This window comes from Condylura cristata, unplaced genomic scaffold, assembly GCF_000260355.1.
Source record: "Condylura cristata isolate star-nosed mole 26May11 unplaced genomic scaffold, ConCri1.0 scaffold00024, whole genome shotgun sequence".
In the NCBI taxonomy this organism is placed as follows: Eukaryota; Metazoa; Chordata; class Mammalia; order Eulipotyphla; family Talpidae; genus Condylura; species Condylura cristata.
Window position 1 is genome coordinate 13,133,327 of NW_004567125.1, and position 22,213 is coordinate 13,155,539.

At 46.9% G+C, this 22,213-nt stretch overlaps 1 protein-coding gene across 6 annotated transcripts in view; it reads right to left on the bottom strand.

Annotated features, from left to right (window-relative positions):
- NOS1AP (nitric oxide synthase 1 (neuronal) adaptor protein) overlaps positions 1–22,213 on the bottom strand; it is a 247,015-nt gene that overhangs the window by 37,303 nt on the left and 187,499 nt on the right. For 5 of the 6 annotated variants that reach the window (XM_012729083.1, XM_012729080.1, XM_004688433.2 and 2 more), the window contains 2 exons: positions 11,188–11,296; positions 1,105–1,246 (listed from right to left, as the gene is read on the bottom strand). In XM_012729083.1, the coding sequence (XP_012584537.1) occupies positions 1,105–1,246; positions 11,188–11,296 (251 nt within the window). Of the gene's footprint in view, positions 1–1,104; positions 1,247–1,561; positions 1,592–11,187; positions 11,297–22,213 lie in introns of those variants that run through there. The other variant, XM_012729082.1, reaches the window with a different exon arrangement.

The following is a 22,213-nucleotide window of genomic DNA, read 5'->3' on the forward strand; positions in this document are numbered from 1 at the left end:
CTCCGGGGCAGGTGAGGATCAAACTTATGCAGAAGTGGCTTTAGCTTCTTAATGCAGTGCTTTAATCTGCTGCGCCACCATGGAGGGCCTGTTTTCTAACCTCTTAAGGTAGAGGCTGAGTTAATTAGATTTTCATGATTGGTCATTAATTCATTAATCCTTTGGATTTTTCTCTGAGAACTGCTTTAGCTGTAGTCCATAAATTTCGAACACTATAGCTCAACAAGGTGCTCCCTTGATTGTTAGAACTTTGTGTTATATAAATAGGGGAAATTAACATTTTTATGATGCTGATGTTTCTCAGCCAAGAACTTTCCATTTATTTAAGATTTTCTTTATCTAAAACAGACATTTATTTATATTATTCATAGGTATTTATCTCTTTTAATTGGTATTTTAATGGATTTCTTCTATGACTTCTAGGTGATTGACACTGAAATAGATAATCATAATAATCTATATGTAATATTCAAGCTCACCACTTTTACTGAATTCCTTATTACTTGTAATAGCTTTGGCTTGTTTTCATGGGTTTCTCACATAAAAATCAATATGAAGAATATTCATTTTTATCTACTTTCTTCTAATTCTCATACTCCACCCCCCATCCCCCACAAAGACATATTTAGGTTAAATGGTAGAAATTACAAAGGACACCTTTGCCATGTTTCTGACTTTTAACAAGACTTGAAAATTGGAGATATTAGGGTAATATCTAAGTTGGGGGTTTACAGAACTATGCAATTTAGAAATAGAAAAACAGTTAGGCAATTGCCAATTTATATTATTTCAAATTAGTTTCATGAAGGGATTTTGCACTGAAATTGTCTTCAGGATCTGAAACTGTCTTCAGGATCAGACTCGAAAGCATAAAGAAGTCTACCTTTAAAATATACTCACTGTTACAGAGCTTAACTGCTTCCTTCCTTGACAGTTTGTCTCTTCAATTTTTTATTATAACCCTAACACATGCACACATGCTCCTTAAAGAAAATTTAGAATCTAGAGAGAAAACAGTGCTGTGTATGTGAGCTGAATGCCTGGTGGGGCGCCCACCAGCCCACGCAGCCTCGCCTGCCCACCACATTCACCGCAGCCACCTACCTGGTTCCCCCGAGCTGCTGCTGTGCCGCTCACTGTCCCCATCCTCCTGGCCATCTGCATTCTGCTGGGTGTGCTGCAGGCTCAGCTTGTGGCAGACCTCAAAGGCCTGGCCCACCGTGCGGACAATTCGCATCGCTTGGCTCTAGGGAGGAGGACAGAAGAGGGTCAGTAAAGGATGGGGAGAACCCCAGAAACACTCCCCGTGGGGCAGGGGTAGAGAAGCTGGCTCAGGAGAACACGGACAGATGGCCACGATGCCAGTGATAGAAAGAGGCAAACAGAAGAACCAAAGTTAGCCAGATAAGCGAGGACATTTTCCATGGTGGAAATACTTCAGAAAATAGAAACTGTCACCAGTTTTGAAACAATCAGCCAACTCAAAGGATGGAGCTAACACCCCAGTTCCTCCTCCCAAGTTCAACAAAATTAGTGGATTTGCTTCAGATCCGTTGCTAACCATCATCAGAAATTCCACTGGTGTGTCATTTCAGAGCAATTCAGCATCCTCCTTCCCTGGAGCTCCAGCCCCAGAGGCTGTGATGACACGGGGCTGCGAAAGCAAGGATGGAACAACAGAACCCACAGTCCACTGCCCTGGAACACAGCAGCAGCTGACCCACTGTAGTCTCTCCCAGGCTTGTGCTAAAGACTCCAGTGTGTCTGTGTTTTGGCTACTTCCTTTCCTTTGTTTTGCTATTTAACTTCTTCCTTTAACAGCCCAAGAATAGCGCCTGACCCTTGTTCTCAGTACTCAGCTACTTAAGCCTGACCAGGGGAGGGAGGCAAGAACTCTCCTGTGTGCCTCAGGCGACTGTGCAGGCTGCCTGGTGTTCAGGGCAGCTTCCCAAGTAGGTAACAGACCATGATTTGATAACCAGTTAGTTTTTACTGCTTCAAAGATGAGGAATGAATTAAATGTGAGCTCTACAGAGTTTCAGTGTTTGGGTTGAGAAGGCTCAGCATACTTTTACCCCAGGGGTCACCAGAGACTGCCATTTGTTTCACCGGAGCTGTCGCATCATACCTGAGTCTACGATTTATCACATTTTGTGTGACCTAGCTTTAGGTCCTCTGCGACCACCCAGGGACACCATGCAGTCCACCAACCACATTCAAGATCCTCAAAGTAACATGAGCCTCCAGCAGAGCTTCTCCCTAGCACAGGATAGCTGGTATCACATTACCAACCTGAGGTCATTACAGACAAAGGCAAAGACTCCAGGGTTTTGATCAAGCTTGCATGGCCTTGCTGAGGGTGAACACATGATCTCTGCTTTGCATGACACTGAAATTGATTCACAGTTACTGACTTCATGAACCTCAAGGGGCCTGGGAGCCCCTGTATGAACTATTGCTCTAGTCTACTTTCTGTTACAGGAACTCCCCAAATCACTACCCTTGATTTTTCTTCAGACCTGGTGTTTCTTCTATGAGCCGTCTTTTATTTCAGGCTATCAATGTCAAGATCAAAAGGTACCATGGCTAGGTGTCAACCACATGCCCATTCCAGATCTCAGGCTACTCCACTCCTCCTCATAGTCTTCAACTCCAACCAATTCCTGGACGTCACTGCTCAAACCTCTCTACACCCATGACTCTAACTCTGGGATGTCCACGAATGATCTCTCAACTGGAGCATCCTGATATATCTCTGTGTGATAGCAACCTTACATGAAGCAGGGTTAAACCCCCTCCCCCCCCATCACCCGGTAGGCAGAGCTCTGGCTGTTTGTGTCCAACCTTCACCGCCCCTCTTCTAATGGCAGCTCAGGCCTGTTCTCACATTAGCAGGGTGTAGCACCTAAGAGCATGGAGGTAAGCACTACCTACCTGAATACACAAAGCCCCCACCCTGAATACACAAAGAGGTGTGACTTAAAGTGCACAGTCCCGAACCAACAGGATTCCCCCAAGTCTTTCATACCTCCTTTGGCAATCAAGCTGTGCTCTGGTTAAGCTGAACCAGGAAGCTCAACTCCCAGGTGAAAGAAGATGGCTTCACCTGAAATGTGATCCTGCTGGGTCTCCTCAGACCTTTCTCTGCCTATTCCCATCAGTGGACTAAACGCAGTTCTTTTATAGCAAAACTCATTATGCTGTCTTCTGCCCGCCCAGGACAGTGTGCCTCACAGACCTTCTCCTCTCCCTTCCTGATTTTTGCTCTCCTTGGCATGTTTTCAAAGGGCAGAAATGGAAATTATTTTGTGTGCTAGAAATAAGGTAAGTTAAAATGATATGCAGAAATTAAGTATTTAATGTCACTGCTGTCTTACTTTAGATTAACTGGAAATATCACACTGAATAAATGGCCACGGAGACTGAGCTGTTGTTTTCCCAAATCTATCATTTCCAAGAGCACATACCCAGCCTCCCTCTTTAAAATATAGTTATAGGGAAAATTCCAAATGCATGACTGTGTCCTGTTGCTATAAAATCTCAAGTTCTGCACAGGCGGACGTGTGAAGAATTCCATCTGTGGTAGTCACAAGAACTTCCCTTAACCAGCCTTTTATGACAATATTAAAAAACTGAAAGGTGTTCAAATAAGTGTCGCAAAATCCATGGGATTAGACAAGGGGCAAGGGCCGTGTTTGTAAGCTTCTCTTTGGAAGGAGAATACAGTTGCTGGGAATTGGCTGTGGCAAGCCTGTGTTCCTCACATACCCTAAGCTGACTCATGACCCCCAGAACTGAGCATCTGAAGAGGCTACGGCTCAAATAAGGACGGACATGCAGAACACGCCCACCAACCTCAACCAATATCCACGAGCCCCTAGTGGCTCTAAGGCAGAGGGTGGTTGTAATGCTCACTATTTACACTTTCTGTATTTCCTTTTTGCACTGTAGTACATTTACAGGAATAAGTAATTGAAATGCAGACTCAGGTTCACGGTGCTGCCCTCTCACAGGGCAGCCTCTGCCACCCTTTTCATTTCCACCTTTCCTTGAACATAGTTGTCCTGCATGATCTTTATCTGCAACTGAAAAGGGGAATCAGGGAGCATGAGAGCCTCTCTTCTGTCATCCAAAGGGGTAAATACACATGGAGCACACTGTGAGCTGGGCACATAGGAAGTGCTCATGAAATGTTTTATCCTGCACGTAGGCTCACTGCATCAAAAGACATTGAAGGCAGAGAACAAGTCGTAGTTTAGGAAAGACTGGGCTGATTTTGCCAGAAACAGAAACACAGTTATAAATATGCATATGCTAGTCTGTAAGGGCTAAACCACCATCTCTTCCCCATGGCAACAGAGGAAAACTCCTGGGCCAAAGGATTGGCTTGCACAATTACTGCATACCAGTTTACACCTTCCATGTTAAGTGGTTTTGTTCTTTTTTTCCTTCACTCACCTTTAGTGCTGACCTTCCATTCAGAGTGAAAGGACACAGTTGCACGTTTTAGGGAGTGTCCTGTGCAGTGGATATATCATAGACCACACTGCTATCTGCTCTACAGAACGAGTATCTGCACATAAAAGAAATGCTGGATGGATTTAGGGTGGATTTAGACAGCTCCTCTAACTCAACTCATAAATGACTACTGAATTATATGCCCCTCGACCTCCAAGGCATTGCTCCTCTACCAGTGAAATTTCGAGTTTCGGAACATCCTATGGTGGGACCTTCTTATGGGGGAAAGTGGCTCAAAGGTGGCAAAGGGGCCATGTGACCCTTGCAGGGGCTGACTCATCCACTGAGTACCACCGATGCTGGGCAAAACCATGCTGATGCCTGCCTGTCTGCCAGCCACACCCCATTTGGTGACCAGGTCTCTTGGTGCTAAGCAAGGAAACACCTCAGAGTGCTGGAATTATACATGCAGGGACTTAACCGTTCATAAGCCAAACTCAGAGAGAGAACCGACAGGGAAGCTCGACAAAGGCCCCTTCACAAGTCCCAGGGAAGCAGCTGCTCACATCTTACCACCACAACAGGCCTCTGGAAGTGAACATGCAGCATTACAGGTCGGAAGGTGGCCAGGCACAAGGCTGAGCAAAGGCGTGGAATGTTGGGAAGGCAGCTTTTTCCAGCTCCAGGATTGGCCATTCTCTGGAATGTACTAGAATTTTTTTTTTTTTTTACAAGAGCTCCATTATACTGAATTATTTCTAGACAAATCCAGCTTAGTTTCACATAAGCCCCTGAAAGCACTTGGCCACATGGATCAAATCTTCTGTCCAAAAGCCAGTTTCTATGAGCAACCACAAAGCATTTGTGCGCTTTCAGTTGTAAAGATTAGGCTGGATAGGATTGCTTTGATGTTTTCAAAACTGGGAAGGAATATCTAATGTCACAGGGACTCTCAGCTTGAGGACAGAGGGCACTCAAGCTCAGGGGAATGCCAACTCCAGGCAATTTTGTGAACACAGAGCTGGAAAGGAAGTCCCGCCCCCATCTTCCCACCCAAATCAGGCTATCCCTGACCCAGCCAAGTCATCAAGTGAAGAAGCAATGCATAGCTCTTCTCTTTAGTTTGCCTAATGTGGGCACCACTTATTACCTAACAGGTGTCAATATTTGATGAAAGGCAGAAACCATTACTGTGAAAATTACACAATGTGTTCAGCAAGAGTGCGCTGTCTCCTGCAAGGCAGAGGCCTGTGGTGACTTCAAAAGATGTACATTGAAAGGCTGAGTCCTGCACTTCGATAGTCCATGGGAAAATTAGAGTCCACTGTGATTTTATTTACTAGTCTCATTGAAAGTGGGTTGGTTGGTCCTAGAAACCCTCTTGAGCATGCTATATATCTATTTAAAGAAGAAAATTAATAGTCTCATTCTGTAGCTGATTTAATAAGTAGCCTTGGACATTATTCCAAATTTCATTGTCTAAGAAAAACGTGGCTACACTTCACAGCTATGGAGATGAGTAAAGGTGACATCAGAACTATAAGCAACCTGAAGCATGTAGGTCCCAAAGGCAGTAGTACATGAATTTGGGAATGGTGACAGGAAGCACAGAGAGGGGGGTGGGGAGCACCCCTAGGAAGTAGGTTTTGTTAGGCAATCAGTCAGCAATCTTCTCTACTGTCAGCTCCCTTTCCATTTCCAGCTCTGTCTTCCGAGTACTTGAGATCTGTCAACTGAATGCTAGAGAATTCCAGAGAACTGATATCCAAGCAAGTCAGCCCCAGGGCAGTTCACAAGTTCATTATTCTCTCATCTGTCACAACAATAAAGTGCCTTTATCTTGATCTTCACCTCTACATTATCTCAACAAAAACAGAACTGGAGGTCATATTTCTTTAATGTGCTTTTTTGAAACTTAGAAAAGGTTTACTCTCACATTTATCATTTATAATGATGAAGCAAAAGAATGTATATTTGGATTTCCACACAGAGGGAGATAAAGGCAGTAAGGCTCAGGAATGGCAGAGGGTCAGGGTTTCTTCCAAAAGGTTACTGAGTGGCTCTGACGCTACCATCTGATCCAGGCATTGCCTTAGACACCTGACTCCTGCTTACTATGGGGGAAAGTTTTGTTTCAAAGTGAGGATGACTTTCAACACTGACAGGAGATGGTGGATCATGAAGTTTTCAGTAGGGTGGGTGTCTTCCTGCTCCTCTGCTGGCCCATGGTCCACAGTGCACAGAGGCCCCCAGAGAAGACTGAAGTAAAAGCTCAGTGCCCAAGTAGCCAGGTAGGTGACCCTGTGCAGACTAACTCATCCTTCTTGTAACTGATTTCCTCACTCTAACCAGAGCCGTCTGGACTAGGAGAGTTCTGAGATCTATGACTTCTTTATTTTGACTCCCCAACAGACTTTCTAAATTAAGGACCTACAATTTAAATTTAGTCCCTCCCTCTCCTTTAGGTCTTTAGCTTAATCAGGCAAGTGACTATTTTTCAACACATGATGTCATCATCATTCAAAAGCTACAGCAAGCTCTAAAAGGAGTTAAACTTCTCAGCTGTGGCCCCTAATCTGATGGTGACAGCATTACAGGAGGAAATGATTTCTCCAACCCAAACCAATTGAGCTGTGATTACAGGCAAGATGATTTCAAGGAGCTGCCTGTGAAGATAATGGGGAGATTCCTGTGGCTCCTGTTAATCACCAACACTTCACGCCCTGATTCGCTAATAAGTACAGTCACAGTTAATCAAGGCAGACAGCCACATCCTCCTGGGCCTGGAGAAAATGACAGGGAGTGACATCCACTCCACGGGAGAGGTCAAGAGACCATGCAAGAGGCTTGCAAGAGGCGGAAGGCCTTGCAAGTGAGCTCTATCACTCTCTTCCAAGGAGGAGAAACGGGGAGACAGATGCTGCTGGGAAGTGGCTGGCAATGGATGCCCCCAATGGGTTAAAGGACCACCCTCCTCTTCGCACTCCATCTAAATGGCACCATGCTCTCCTACAGTCTTCCCCTCCCTCAGCCAGGCTCAGCGACCTCCCCAGCTGCACAGCATCTACTGTGACCAACAATCTCGAGAAACCTTGCACCTGAGCTGATGGCTGCAAGAAACTCAAGCCCAGAGAGCCACGTGAGTCTTCTGTGGGTTTCCTGGTGTGGGTTAGTGGCATAAAGCTCTGGGCTAGGAAGCAGGAAGCCCAGTTTGAATCTGTGTAACCAAGGGCAATTTACTTTCCTCGGTCCTTTCTTCTTTCCAACTACAAAATGGAATCAACATTGACCACACAAGGATAAAAGGAAAGTCAAAGTGATATGGACTATTCAGAATCAAGGGCTTTTCACACTCAAGTAAGGAGTACAGTAGCACCTAGCTACAAATAGGTGTTGAGAACAGGCTGTTCTTTAGTTTTCTAACTTCCCGATGAAGACAGTTCAACAGAGACATGAAGAGTGTGAGCTCCTGAGGCAGTTTCTGGGTGCAGGTCTGACTGTATTTCAATGTGATGTGCATCCCTTCAGGCTCTTTCCCCATCAAAAGCACAACCACAGCAATGCCCATGCCTCAGTGCTGCTAGACGTGGAGCAGTGTCTTCTGCACAAGGAGGCCCACGTTCCTGATCCTACTGAGATCACTGCTGATCTCCTGAGGTGTGAGGAGACGCTAAAAAGACTTGGAAAAGACTTGGAGGCATATGGAGCAACAGACATGTGAAGAAGCAGCCACGATTGCTACTCGGCCTTGGACTTACAGCAGGAATTTGGGGAACGTGGAAGAGAGACCTGGAAGAGACGTGGGTGAGAGACCCGAGGGAGTCTGGCCAGGCGGCCTTTATCGTGACTTGTGCTTTGACTTTGCCTTTTCCTTCCAGGCTGGCCTGGCTCCTTCTGCTTCTTTCCTCTGGTTCCCTACCAGAGGTGCCTTAGATGTGGGGCAAGTTTTGGGTCTCAGTGTGTTTTTGAGCACTTCCCAACAGGGTATGGGTAACTTTGGGTGTTTTATTGGAAACTATTATCCTTTATTCTCTATATTGCATACTAATTCTATTAAGTTCTTTTCTATTGAAAGTCTTATGCATTAAGAGTTATTTATTTTTGTCTTTATGAGACAGGTAGCAGGATCTATTGTAATCAGAGCTTGCAAGGTCTGGGGGTGCTGGCATTCCCCCCAGTCTGCCTGCTAACAGAAATAATTCATATAAAGAGTATGGAACAACTGCAGGCCCACAGCAAATAATCAAATGAGATTACATATCAATATTTGACTTTAATATGGGCTAGCACTCAGCTAATCTGGAGCAGTAGATGGCCAGCAGGTACTATGCTGTCTTCCTGCAGTATTTTGCTGTCAAGCTTCTGATGAAAGCCCACCTGAAAAAATGCAGCTTGAGATGAAAATCCCCAAGATGGAAAGCCTGCTGACCTCACAGTAGGACTAAAGAAGATCTAGAACAACTCTAGAGAGCTGGGTACATGGACCGTCCCTAGAAAGTTGAATGATTGATCCATGTTTTCAACTCATGGAAGAGGCAGCCTGGTTTCCCCAGAGTAAACAATATCCACATCAGCAGCCATCTTGGGAGAGGTGCATGGGCACACACAGGCCAAAGCTGACTGAACAGCAGTACCAGAGTCCCGGCAGCAAGGAGGGTTTTCTCCATGACATCTGACTCAGGGCTCTGAGAAAACAGCAGCAGGGCCTGCAGGCTTCCTGAAGAGCTCTCCCTATTGCCCTCCAACAATCACCCCTGCAAGATACAATTCCTTGGGGCAAACAGTCCTTCCCCCTCAGATCTTTAGGAATTACCATGATATGCCAATAAAAACTCCTTTCTCAGCTATTATCTCCCCAAACCAGAAGCACATTACAAAAAGCACATGGCAGTCTTTGGAGGCTGACCAAGAGGTATACAAAACCTTACAGGCAGGCTCACACCCTCCCCAAGTCGGCTTCCTTTGCTAAACAATTAGTTCACTTCTCTTTTCCTGGCTTGCAAACCAGCCTCCAAGTAGAGATCAGCAGCGAGGGGGCTCACAGCCCAGGCTGCCTGGAGACAGTTCCTGCTGCAGAGCCGAGGGCCAGCAAAGGGCCTGAGAACCAGCTCTCCCAGGAGCTACATTCTTAGCAGGTGAGGGCAAAAGGAGTCTAGAAAACAGAGGAGCTGGAGACCAGTTAGTTCTGGGGGCTATGAGACATGGAGGCAGCCAGAGGCGTGTCCCTTCTCCTTGGGTCATGAGAACAAGATTTTGTGCCTCATTTCAGGTCAAAGTTCCAGGTGGACACTTCTCAGATTCAGCATGGGCTGACCCCACTGTGCATGCTGCTCACAATTTGATGGCAAAGCAAACAGAACAACTCCCAGTAGCTGGGTTTTGTGCTCAAAATTCTTCTGTGGCCCTCCCTGGTGGCGCAGCGGGTTAAAGCACAACACTGAGAATCTAGAGCTGCTTCCGCATGAGTTTGATTCCCGCCTGCCCTGGAGGTGACCACATGGCGCGGCAGACCTCTCCTGACCCACCCGCTGCTCCCCTCAGCAGTGTACTTCATTTATCTGCCTGTTCTGCTCCCCACTCTGTCTCTGGTGAAGCCTCTCACCACCCCTGAGCCTCTGGCCTGTACCCCAGTTCTGTATGTACAAATAAATAAATCTTTAAAAAAAAAAAATTCTTCTGCATGTCTCTCTGATGCTAGATACAGGACATTATTTAATCTCCCTGAGCCTCAGTTTACACATCTGCAAAACTGGAGGTGAAAAGTACTTGCCTTCACTGCACACAGGTACAAAAACAATAGCCTAAACAAAGAAGGAGGTCGCTAGAAGGTGTTTGGAAATAAACATAAAGGAGAGCCAGGCTTAGAGTTCTGTGTCTACAAAGACAGGCCTTAAAGGACACTAGAGGTACACACATAACATTTCCAAACTCTATTCCACAGAAAAGTAATTCCCAGGATATTTACATGTTACATGGAAAAAAGTCTGGTCCCATGGTCGCGTCAATTTGATAAATGTGGCAACACACAAAGTTAAAGGGGTTTTTGGAATTTCTAGAATCCCTGGCAAATTTAAATAGGGGGATTTTGGATGATACATGTTTTATTGGACAAGTTTTTAAACATGTCAACTTGGACTCTCCTCCTTGTTCTATAGATCGGGAAGCAAATACAGGAGGGTAGTGACCCACATAACATCACTCTGGGTTCTAGTGGAGAGGTGGAGTTGGACCCAGGTTTTCCAAGTCCCAGTTTCAGGGGCCCCTGGTGGATGGGCAGATAGGAAGCATGCTGTACAGAACTGCAAAAGCTGCATGTAGTTAAGCATCACGTCACCAATGAGCGTAACCACCCAGGACAACCGACATCATGTGCCAAGTGGAAACCAGCTTCCACGACCCAGTTTGCAGCCCATGGTTCAATGTACAGGTTGGTTAAGTTAGGAAAGGGCAGTGTTTGTTCTTGACCACAGCCCAGGTGAGCCTCACTGCTGGGCTGTCTCTCGCTCCCATTCCAGGGAGCCACAATCTTTCCAAGTACCCAATGTCAAGCAACACCAAGTTCAGGTGAAACCAGAGTTTCGTTATACAAGCAATGAGACAAGGCCCCCAGGTGATGCATAAAAACAGCCATCCCACATCTTGGCTTTCTAGCAACGGGAAGGGCCTCAACGCTGGGTGCACTCTGGCTTCATCAGAGGAAAGCAACACAACCACTGAGGACCCCCTTACCTTCTTCTTGGATTTGAAGACGTTACACCTGAAGATATTGCTGGCACCATCACGAGCGATATAGCTGAAGATCTTCAAGTCTTGGGAATCATGAGAGACATAGAAGATCCTAAAGGAAGAGCAACAGAAAAAGTGCACTGAAAATGGCACTGATTTCAAATACCCAAGAGCCCCTGGTTAAGGACACAGTAGAGTTCAGTCAGGTCCAGTTCTGAGAGAAAATCTTCTCACTGAAGCCACAATGCAAGTTGGCCGATGTCTGCAACAGACTGTGTAAACATCAACACTCCAGCGTGAGCCTCGAGACTTGGGGGAGTGAGTGTGGGTAGGACATGGATCCCACACTAGACCGTGCAGCAAAGCTATCCTGGTGATGTGTGTGCAAAGGCAAAATTGATCCCTTCCTTATTGGCACAATAAGCCTGTTTCCAGGCCGAGAAGCGTGGTGGAGTTTCCTGAGCCAGGTTCACACTTCTCTTCCAACCAGCGATGCTGACCACAGTGAGAGGAGCTCAGCACCCTAGGCACCTCGGTGACTGTGACACTGCACTTTCCATCCTGCCCCATAAGGCCCACGACTCCCCTGCATTCATTCTGCTGCTCAGCCAATCCCATGAAGTGCACGCTGTGGGCCTGACCCTACCCCAGCACCCAGGGGAACGGCAGCACAGGACAAAGCCCCCTCACTCTCTTGGGCTCACATGCAGGGGAATCAAAGAACAACAGAAAAGGAGTGCTATGAAGGAAAAGGAGGCAAAAAAGAGGAACACGGCATGATGGGATGGTCACAGGAGGGTCTCAAGGATTTGCATGACGTGAAGGAGGTGGGCAAAGAGTAACCCAGGCAAAGCACTGCAACAGTGAGTTTCTAATCCCCAAGGTGCTGGAAAGGGGATCTTGGTATCTAAGGAATGGGCAGAACAAGCCAGTGTAGTCTGGGTCAGAAAACAACCACAAGCCATATCCAGAAGGCCTTGAGGTGGGTGCTTGTGCTGGGTGAGCTGAATGGCCAGTGGGGCGGGCCCGGGGTCTGAGCAGAGAATTAGCTGATCCTTTAAACTCAAGGATGCCTCTCGCAGTGGGAAGGGGGCTGGAGGTAATAGAGGGAAAGGCTGGGAAAAGGTCAGACGAGAGCACTAGCTGCTATAGGTGGGACTAAGCCAGGGAACCCTCAGAACCACACAGTATGAGTACCGGCCACAGAGGTAGGGAAGGGGGTCCTCCGAGGACTTACTTTGAGGATCCAAGGAGATTACAGCTCTTAAAAATCACCATGCTGCCACATCTTTCCCTCAACACCACCATTACTTTTTTCTGAGGAAAGTTTCTTCCAGGTCTGACCTGTTTTAGTGGGAGTCAGCGCTGTGTAATACAACAAGCAGAGATTTAGCTGTTATCTAAAGTCTGCCACACACTACTGCAAGGCAAATCATGTAACCCTCAGAGGCTGTTTTGTTCATCTTTAAAATGGACCTATGAATTCCAAGACCTCGCAGGGTTATTAGGAAGATGATATAAGTAGTATAGTGTCCCCCAGACACAGCCTCTGGGGGACCTAGTTACTCAGATTCTCTCCAAGAACCCCATTAAGTCTAGGATTGGGAGGACACTCAGAAGAAAAGCAGGTGCACAGAAGTCAACACTTCTGGGAAGAAACCCAAGTTCACCTTGGGGACGACAGGTCCCTTGCTGAATTGTGCTGAAGTCATTTCCATCCATTTTACCAGTCAACTAAGACTAAATGACAACGAAAAAAAGGTTGTACTGTTTGTTGAAGGTGCTTCCAAGAAAGCACACCCAATGCTACTGACCCCAAAGTCATCCTAACATCACAGGGACAAGCCAACAACTGCTACTTCCCTCTCTGCCTCAGCTCCAGGCCTGCCCAGACAATCTTTCCAGGTGTGGCTCCTGAAGGCCTCTCAAGCTTCTCAGACTCATCTGAACTCATCTTCTCCGTAATTCTGCAAAAGTGACCTTCCTCCCACCTCAAGTCCCATCTGGACATGGAACCACTTGCCCATGGAGGCCATATGCCTGGGGACACCCTCCACTCCTCCCGCCCTCACTGCCCAGCATGGGTGGCAACCACCTCTTGGGGCCCGGGTGTCCTGCTGGCTCCCAGGTGGCCACACCGCCTCAGCTCCTGGGGTCTTGATGTTCCCTGGACTGTCACAACCCATCTCACCTGCTGAGCTGCTTCCTCACACACTCACTGCTGCCCGTTCCTGGCACTGCTAGCAAACCGGTAGATTAAATACAGAAATTTCTATGCCATTATTTCCTTCTTGGAACCATTCAAAGTCATGCCATGTCCTCAGGGTAAAATCCATACTCCTCAGCATGGGGTTTTCACTTTTCTGTCTGCCTCTCCTCCAGAGTCCCGACCTATTTAGCCTTCCAGAGCTAGTCGCCCCCTCCCGCCTTTGCCATCGCTGTGACACCCGTGGGCAGCATCCTTAGATGCCGGGTTCAGGCCCCTGGGCTGGCTGTCCCACAGCACGCCTCCCGCTGTGATGTTTATGCAGAAGCAGGGACCACAGCTGGTGGCCCTGGTGCCCGCAGGCAGCTCTTACTGCTCGTACTGTCATTAATAATAAGCACCCAGGATGTGGTCTGCCAAGCTCTTCATCCTCTCCACGGGAAGTCAGGTCCAGTTGTTCACATACATTACATAAAACTCCAAATTTTGAGTTTATATTTATCATGATGCATCACTGAGATCTGAGAGCCAGATATAAAAGTGACAGAGCAAACAAGAACACAAACTGGCAAGCCAACAAGATGTGGCGATGTGGCAGGCACAGGGAGGACACCACGCTACTGTCAGCTTGACCTTGATGGACAAAACAGCTTTCAACAAAGATGGTGACCACGCCGGCGCTCTCTGGACACTGCTTGGCTATATCTTGTTCAAAAATTTAATGCATTCTGAGTAAAGATAAATAACCCCTAGCCAACCCAAAAGTCACCTAGCTAGAGCACAGAAGTTTGCACCAACACAGCTCAAAAGCTGAAACCTTTTCCATGTGACCTAATTCACCAACAAATGAATAATACAACACAGTGAAGCCTTAGGCCCATACTCCCAGGTTTAGAAATGTAATGCAAGAATCCTTATTTCCCCATACCTTGGTTTTCTCGAGAATTGTGATTGTGTATAGGGGTGGGAGAGGAGAAAGACCACCACCAGCACTCAAGACTAAGGGAAGGGTTTCCTTTCTTTCCTTCATCTTTATCCTTAAGTGTAAAGCGCTGTCGATTCTGTCTCCAAAAGTACCTCAATTTTCTCCACTTGCAGTGTAATTATCAAGAGCAAGATAGTTCACATAATGTTAACAGTGTCTCCTAAGGTTTTGCTTCCCCTTCAAATATCTTACAACTTCCTGTTTTTATTTCAAAATATGCAGAATTATAAATTTCATGTACTAATGCAATTGTTAGTCTTTTAAAGCCAGAGCAATGAACTTTTCTGCAGACTGTTATATCCATCGACTTACTATAAATGCCTGAAATAAAAATTTCTTGGAGAAATGGGACTTGGGTTTACATCATGTTAGAATTCAGGTTATCATGTTAGAATAATAAAAGAACCACTAGACCAAACATCAACAACATCCTTTCTGGACTATTAATCTCTAGGCAAACTTGTTTCTCTTAGGAGCACAGGGAGGAAAAAAAAGAAAAGAGAGATTTGTGTGGTCATCTGGCCTGGACCCAACCCCACAAGCTGGGGAGTCAGGATTTGTGGACAATGGGAAATTCGCTCCCTGGGAGGGTATCCTGCCCATAGATTATAGCACGTCAGCGGGAGAAAATGCTTGAAACATTGGCTCTGGCAGAGGGAGACCAGACTAGGGGCTCAGACCCTGGCTCCACTGTGATATCCTGGTGGGTATTTCCCTTGTGAACTGGGGTGGTCTCAGTACTGTTACTAGTGCTCCTGGGGCCTAAAGAATGACTTCCTGCAGCAAAAGGAGCCCAGTGAGTGGCTCGCACAGGGACTAGCCTGGGAGCCTTTGGTGGTCTTACACAACAGGCTGATCCTTCTTGGAAAAGGCCAAGTATTTGAATATTTGGAAACCACCCCCAAGTTTCTACTTCTTTCTAATTTAAAGTGACCGACACCCCCCCCCCCTTTGTTGAGCTCAACAAAGCTCACCTTTCAGCCCCCTTATTGTCTGCAGGTTACTGCTGCACAAGTCCAGTGGAAAGGGAATTATCTGGGTTCGAGTCTCAGCTTTACCTCTTCCTAGTTGCTGGCCATAGGCCAACTCTTCATGTACATGACCCTTTCGTTCATCTAAAATGGAATATTCATAGAATGAAGCATTAAGACAGGAGCAGAGCTGTGTGGGAAGTGGCTGCTCAGTGACTTTGAGTCTGTCTTCCTTGCTGCCCTCTGATGCACGTATGCTGACTCACCAATGGCACTTCCAGTGCAGCTCACATCAGGTGGTATATCTGGGTCTGGGTGGATTCTTTCTATGCCTAGAACTTGATGTGTTTTTTCCTAAAGACTTTTATTTCTGCATACAAGAACTGGGGTAGAGCACAGAGGTGCAGGGTGGGGGGTGGGAGGGGGGGAGGGAGGAGTGAGGGGATTCACCAGAGATAGCATGGGGAGCAGAACAGGCAGGAAAGGAGAGGTCTGCTGTGCCAGGTGGATCAGCTCCTTGGCTGGATATTGAACTCATGCTACAGTGGCTGCAGATAACTTTGTAGTGCTGTGCTTTAACCATTGTGCCACAAGGAAGGGCTCGCTGTGATTTTTTTTTCTTTAATCATAGTATTCACTGCTGGTTCACTATGGCCAACACCAAGTTCAAAGTCAATTTGCTTGTCTACTCTTGAGGCAGATTTTTAGTGGAAGTAGCGTTGGTTTTCAACATTAGCTATGTCCAGGCAGATTTCTGAAGCAATTGTAAAGTTGCTTTCTCAGGCTGCCTCCTCCTGATTACTTTTCCAAGTCCTCACACACCAGCTGCTTAATGACCTCTGTCAGAACCCTGCCCAGGGGCAAAGACAAGGCCACTGATCTGTGGCCCTCAAACCCAGACCTCCCCACTTTCCAAAAAGTGGGGAGCTTTATTCCTGTCATCTTCCTGTACATCACCCATTCCCTTTGGTTTTGAAAAATGACCCATCATAAATTGGTAATCACCTTCTTCAGGACTCCAGGACCCAAGTGACCAAGGCTTGGACACACTTAGGGGAGTGAGGGTCACCTGCCTTCTTCCTCATGGTTTTAAAATTCCATCTATTTTTTAAATCACCTGTGTGCTAGTACTTCTGGTTTGAATACACTCTCTAATTGAGAAAAAAAGACATATGAGATTTTACCAAGGGACTTGAGTTCCACTTCAAAGAGTGCTTCTCTCTTTTACACTGCTCTCTCACCCTCAGCCTTTTCCATGAGCCAATACTCACTTTTAACAACAGTTGCTCCTTTGTATTTACACTTGATTTTAAATTCTGCCTGAAATGTACTTGATTTTAAGTTCTACTTTTCAAAGACCATTTTATAAAACTGAGTTGTCACATATTTTTCTTCGTGGTCTCACCTTTTGGGGTCCAGTGGGAATCAGCTGCATTATATGCCTGACCTCAGTCCTCATCTGTCACTCCCTCCCTCTCAGTCTCTGCTCGTGAGCACACACCTTCCTCTAGCATCACTGTGCTCCTGTACAATGAGCTCTAAATGACGAGGCCAAATTCCCCCAGTACTGGCCTTCTGTCTTCATGAGCACTATCTATTGACTAAAACCTACTTGTCTCAGAGAATGTGGAAGATCTGAAGTTACTTGCAAGGTGTTTTGCCTCTACTTCTATAATCCTTTCTATAATTGCCTTTTCCATCCCGCTCACAGAGAGCCCCTCAGGGTCACCTGCATTGCTGCCTCCTGCTCACAACCTGTAGGTCTCACCTAAGCAAGCCCATCCTGCCCAGCAAAAGCACAGAGTTGAGAGCAGGGGCCTTAAGCAAACTCTGTTGTCTCTCATCCTGCTTACCCGATTCTTGAAAAATCGAAATATCTTTCAGAGTGGCTGTCAGGTTCAAAGGAGGCCACAGACAGCTAAATATTCTGTGACCCACAGAGAGTTACACACATACTGTGCAACTAAAACCATAAAAGCCACCCGAGAGATGGCAAGTGGAAGCACAAAGAGAAACCATCACTGTTCCCCCAGTGTCACCACTTCTCCAGGGGTCTTCCAGATGGAAGTCAGCAGATTTTTTTTCTCTTCAGGCCCCTGAAGGCAGGAGCACTCCCAAACCCCAAAACCACAAGATGGAGGGAATAAAGCATGACTGAAAAGATAAACTACCCAACCTACGGTATGACACAAAGCCAGAGGGCCTCTGCTCTTCTCCCACGTTTTGTCACTGACATTCACTGCATAACCTTCCACTGAGTTAAGTAGCAGCACATGAAAGAGGTTCTGGAACTGGGTGGTGTATCAGTGATACAGTAAATAAAGCAATGAGTATTAGGACTTACTTGATGTGTGTTCATAATTTATTTGTGTCTCTGTTTAAATTTGCAGACCCACCTGACACAGATCTAAACATTTGTGCAAATTACTGAGGATCTAGATAATTGAGCTAAATGGTCAGTCTGAGTAATTCTCATTTGAATCATCACAATATTCAGAATTATACTATGGTTAACTCTTTAAATTAGGTAGAAGAAATGTCTGTTTCTGATTGCACAGAAGTTTCATTCAACATTGAAGAATCAGGTTAAAGACATTTCTTTAAAAAAGGGAAAAATAAACTACCCAGCAACTTGTAGATCAAGATAAACACCTAGAGATAAAAAAGGTCTGCTTGTTTTTAATTTATTTACTTAAATCTGCTAATTTTTGGACAACATTTGATTTCTCCTCTGAGGGGCAGTCCCTGTAGTTCTCCCATCACCACAGTCCCTTGTGCTTTACCCTCTCCTGTTGTGAGTGACCCTCTCCCTCCCTCTCCTGCTCTATGCCTCAGGTCTATGGTCAGCTCAGAGGGGTCTTCATTTAAAAAAAAAATTTATTTATGCACACAAGAGCTGGGGTACAGGCCAGAGGTGGGGAGTGGGGTGGGTGAGAGGATTCACCAGAGACAGAGTGGGGAGCAGATCAGGCACAGGCAGAATGGCTGAAGTACACTGCTGAGGAAGCAGTGTATGGGTCCGCTGCCCCCATTTGGACCAGTTCTCTGGCCAAGGGTTGAACTCATGCTGCACTGGGTGCTGATAGCTTCATAGTGCTGCTCTTTGAACCCCCTGTGCTACCAGGGAGGGCCCTCGGAGGGGGTTCTTCTTAAGGCAAAACCTCTGTGGGAGGAAGTAGCATGATGTGGAAAATGAGTGAGAGAAGACAGAAGCCAGCTCCTGCAGGAGAAGAGCTGTGGGAGCCCAGCTGTGATGGCATGGTCCTGGGAAACCCGGCAGGACTCCTCCCCGGCAGCAAGGTCCCCAACTGGCCTACGCAACTTAGGTGGTTTCCAAAGGAACATGCTATCCTCAGAGGACCTGGGAGCAAATGAGAAGTGGGGGTAGTCTGGAGGAAGGCCCCTGAGCTCTGCTGGCAGCACCACACTGGGATGCAGGGGAAGGACCCCCCCCGCCCCCCCGCCCAGCCCAGCCCTCGGCCTAAACACGGGGACTGTCTCCACTTACCGCCCAGCCCTGTAGCATTCACATGGCTCCACACGCTGCCCCTGCTCATCGCTCTTTTCCCAGGCCTCTTATTTCCCATCTAATCTTTAAATAAAATTGTCCTTCATCTCGATTGCTTCTCCCTCTTATTACTGCTTTGGTCTGGTTATCTTTCTCCTCCCACTGTATTTACAAAGCTCTTTATCACATCATCTGTCCTCTTAAGTTACTTTGATTTCCATCCTCTTCAGCCTCACTTTAGCCATTCCTGAGTGGGGGCTTGCCTCCCTCACACTCCACTCTTGTAGAGCTGCTCTTGGGCATAAAGGGGAGGATGGCACTCAGGAAACAGTGCCCCAGCCCCTCACAGGGCCTCCTGATTCACGTATGCCTGAAGTGGCCTAGGTTGGCTTGACCTTGGTATCCAAGGACAGATGGTCCAAGGTCTACAGATCACATTAGGGGTCATTTTTCACAGAAGAAAAAGAGCAGCAGGATCTGGGAAGAATCATGGGACTGTGATGCTTGGAGAGACCTCGAGAGACAATCAAATCCGACTCCAAGAACAGGCAGAAAAATGCAAATATCAAAGCTGATTTACAGTTTCTTTGAGGAATAAAATTATACAAATGTCTAAATTATTATTACAACAGTCGCCTGTGTGCCTAGAGTAAGAAATAAACCACCAATGGAATTGGAAAATTCAGTGAAAGTCCGACAAATACACATTTCTCTTTTGAACAACTATTTAAGGCCCCCCTTGCGGACTTGCTCAGCAGTTAATTTATGTTTTAATTTCACAGTTGTTAAGAAATTCGTTCTTATGTCCCACTAAAATCTCTCCTGCCTTCGCTGAATCAACCACAAACTATCACAAAACACTTGCTAAATGCCAGGCACTGTGATAAGTTAATTTCCTCTTGTTCAGTCTCTGACAGGCAGGCCAAAAGCAGCTGGCGTCCCTCACAAAACCACCACGAAAGTCCTTGCATATTCTTCTGCAATGTGACTTCTCCCCCCATATGGGTTCTTTCTCCCAAATAACTGTCACCTGCTGTCAGTTTTCAGAGACCAAATCGGTTTACCGGCTGCCAATTCTCTTTCCTCTGCCTGTGTTATCCGGGCTCACACACTATGTCTGCATGTTTTTTCGGGATAAGCCCATCGTCATACTTTGGTGATGGTGGTGTTGGGGGGGGGGGGCGCGGGTCCTCATGCTTCCCGCAGAATCTTGCCCAGAAATAGCTTTTGTGTCAGTGTCAGAGGCCACAGCGTATAGAGTAGGGGTGCCCTTGGTGTGTGCCAGCAAACCACCTCTCCTGCTTTCCTGGACAACAACTTGCCCTCATACTCTCAAGATGGCCTATTTCTCATCTTCATGTGGTAGGCGAGTAGAAGGCTTAGGCAAAAATCTTTCCAAAGCACAACCAATCTTCTTTCTGCACTCCCTGGCAGAACTTAAACACTGCCATTGGGGGGAGTAACAGCACCAAGACAGAATGGACTCTTGAAGCCTCTGTGGAGGGCTCAGCTGTGTGCCTTCTCAAAGCCACTTAACACTTAGCTTTAGTCTTTCACAGGGCAGAAGGTAGGAGAAGAGGCTCCCAGGATTGTTTTGAGAGTCTAATGACTTACACACAGTGTGAGGGACATAGGAGCTCAAGAAATCTTTATTCAGTTGAAGTGATAAACAAGAATATTTGCTAATCTCATGTGTCTTCCATGTGCTGGGAATCGTTCTAATCCCTTGCATTAAAAACTCATTTAAGGGCCCTCCCTGGTGGCACAGCAGGTTAAAGTACAGCACTAAGAAGCTAAAGCCACTTCCGCATGAGTTTGATCCCCGCTTGCCCCGGAGGAGATCCACATGGTGCGGCAGACCTCTCCTGACCCGCCCGCTGCTCCCCTCAGCAGTGTACTTCGTCGATCTGCCTGTTCTGCTCCCCTCTCTGTCTCTGGTAAATCCTCTCACCCTCCGCATCCCTCTCTGGCCTGTACCCCAGTCCGGTTTGAAAATAAATAAAATCTTAAAAAAAAAAACTCATTTAATTCTCAGAACACCTCTCAGAACACACTCATGAGGGACCACTGCTATGCCTGTTTTGGACATGAGGTTTCATCAGCCTTCTTAAGCTCACGCAGCTCTATCAGTTTCCTAGAACAGTGGCCACAAGTTACCACAAACCGGATGGTTTCAAACCACAGAAATTGAATCTCTCACAGTGCAGGGGGCCAGGAGTCAGAATCAAGGTGTTGGCAAGGTTGGTTCCTTCTAGAGGCTCCGAGGGAAAAGGCGCCTCTCTTCTGGTGGCCGCCAGCAATCCCTGGTGCTCTTTGCCTTGTCACTGCATCATCCGATCTCTGCTTTGTCCTCACGTGGCCTCCTGCCTTCCTTCCGTTTCCTGTTCTGTCTCCAAATTGCCCTCATCTAGGATTAGATCATTAGATTTAGGCTCACCCTAACCCACTAGGGAGTTCTCCCACACCACCAGCCTGTGTTGGTGTTTGTGGGCCCCAAAAGGAACAGGTTGGGCTCGCTGCACTTTGCCCTCATTGATGACTTCTGCAGAGTTCCTAGTTCCAGGAGGGGTCTGTCCCCAAGAGTCAAACGAGAAGGCCTCTTTCGAAGGGACTCATTTGACCCAGCACAATCTGAGCCAGAATTTGAGCCCTGGCAAGCTTCGAGCTCTTGCTATCTATACACCTGCTTAGTTGATTAATTAATCACTGTCAAACACTGCCTATTAGACTTATTCTTACAATTTCTATCTATACATACCCAAATAGAAGTTAGTAGTGTGGTACATTCTTGCCACTTTCTTATTCTAGTTACTTTTCCAACCTTCTGCCTCTTTATAGAGTTTCCATGGCCATCAAAACCATGAGGGGCAGGTTTTCAGGGGCCAATTGTGTGAAGAGCTGGGTATCCTTGCTATCCCAACTGCCCCTCTTCCAAACCAAGTTTCTCCAAGTACACCAACCCAGGAATATGGCATCAAAAGCACTTCTTAGTCTTTTCAAAAGCTGTCCTTCAAGACTGATAGAGCTTTTGGGGGTTCATTCCACAACACACCCTGTGCTCAGCTGTACTCACAGCCTTGGGGCCATCCTTCAGCACATGGGGTGCCCTGCATCCTGTGTGCCGTGACAGCAATGAGAGGACAGTCCCTCCCAGGGCCCAGTGGACACCTGGCTGGCGCATGCTTCTCCCTGATTGCTCCCTCAAGGTGATGCCTGATGCTACCTTAGAGACCTTCTGGTGGCCAGGCTGGAGGCAGCCTGCCCACGACCTAGGATCAGTGAGTGAGCAGAGAGGGGCAGGTGCCACTCGAGGGGTAGCACAGGGTTCTCACACACACCCCGCCCCCTTACCTGCCCCC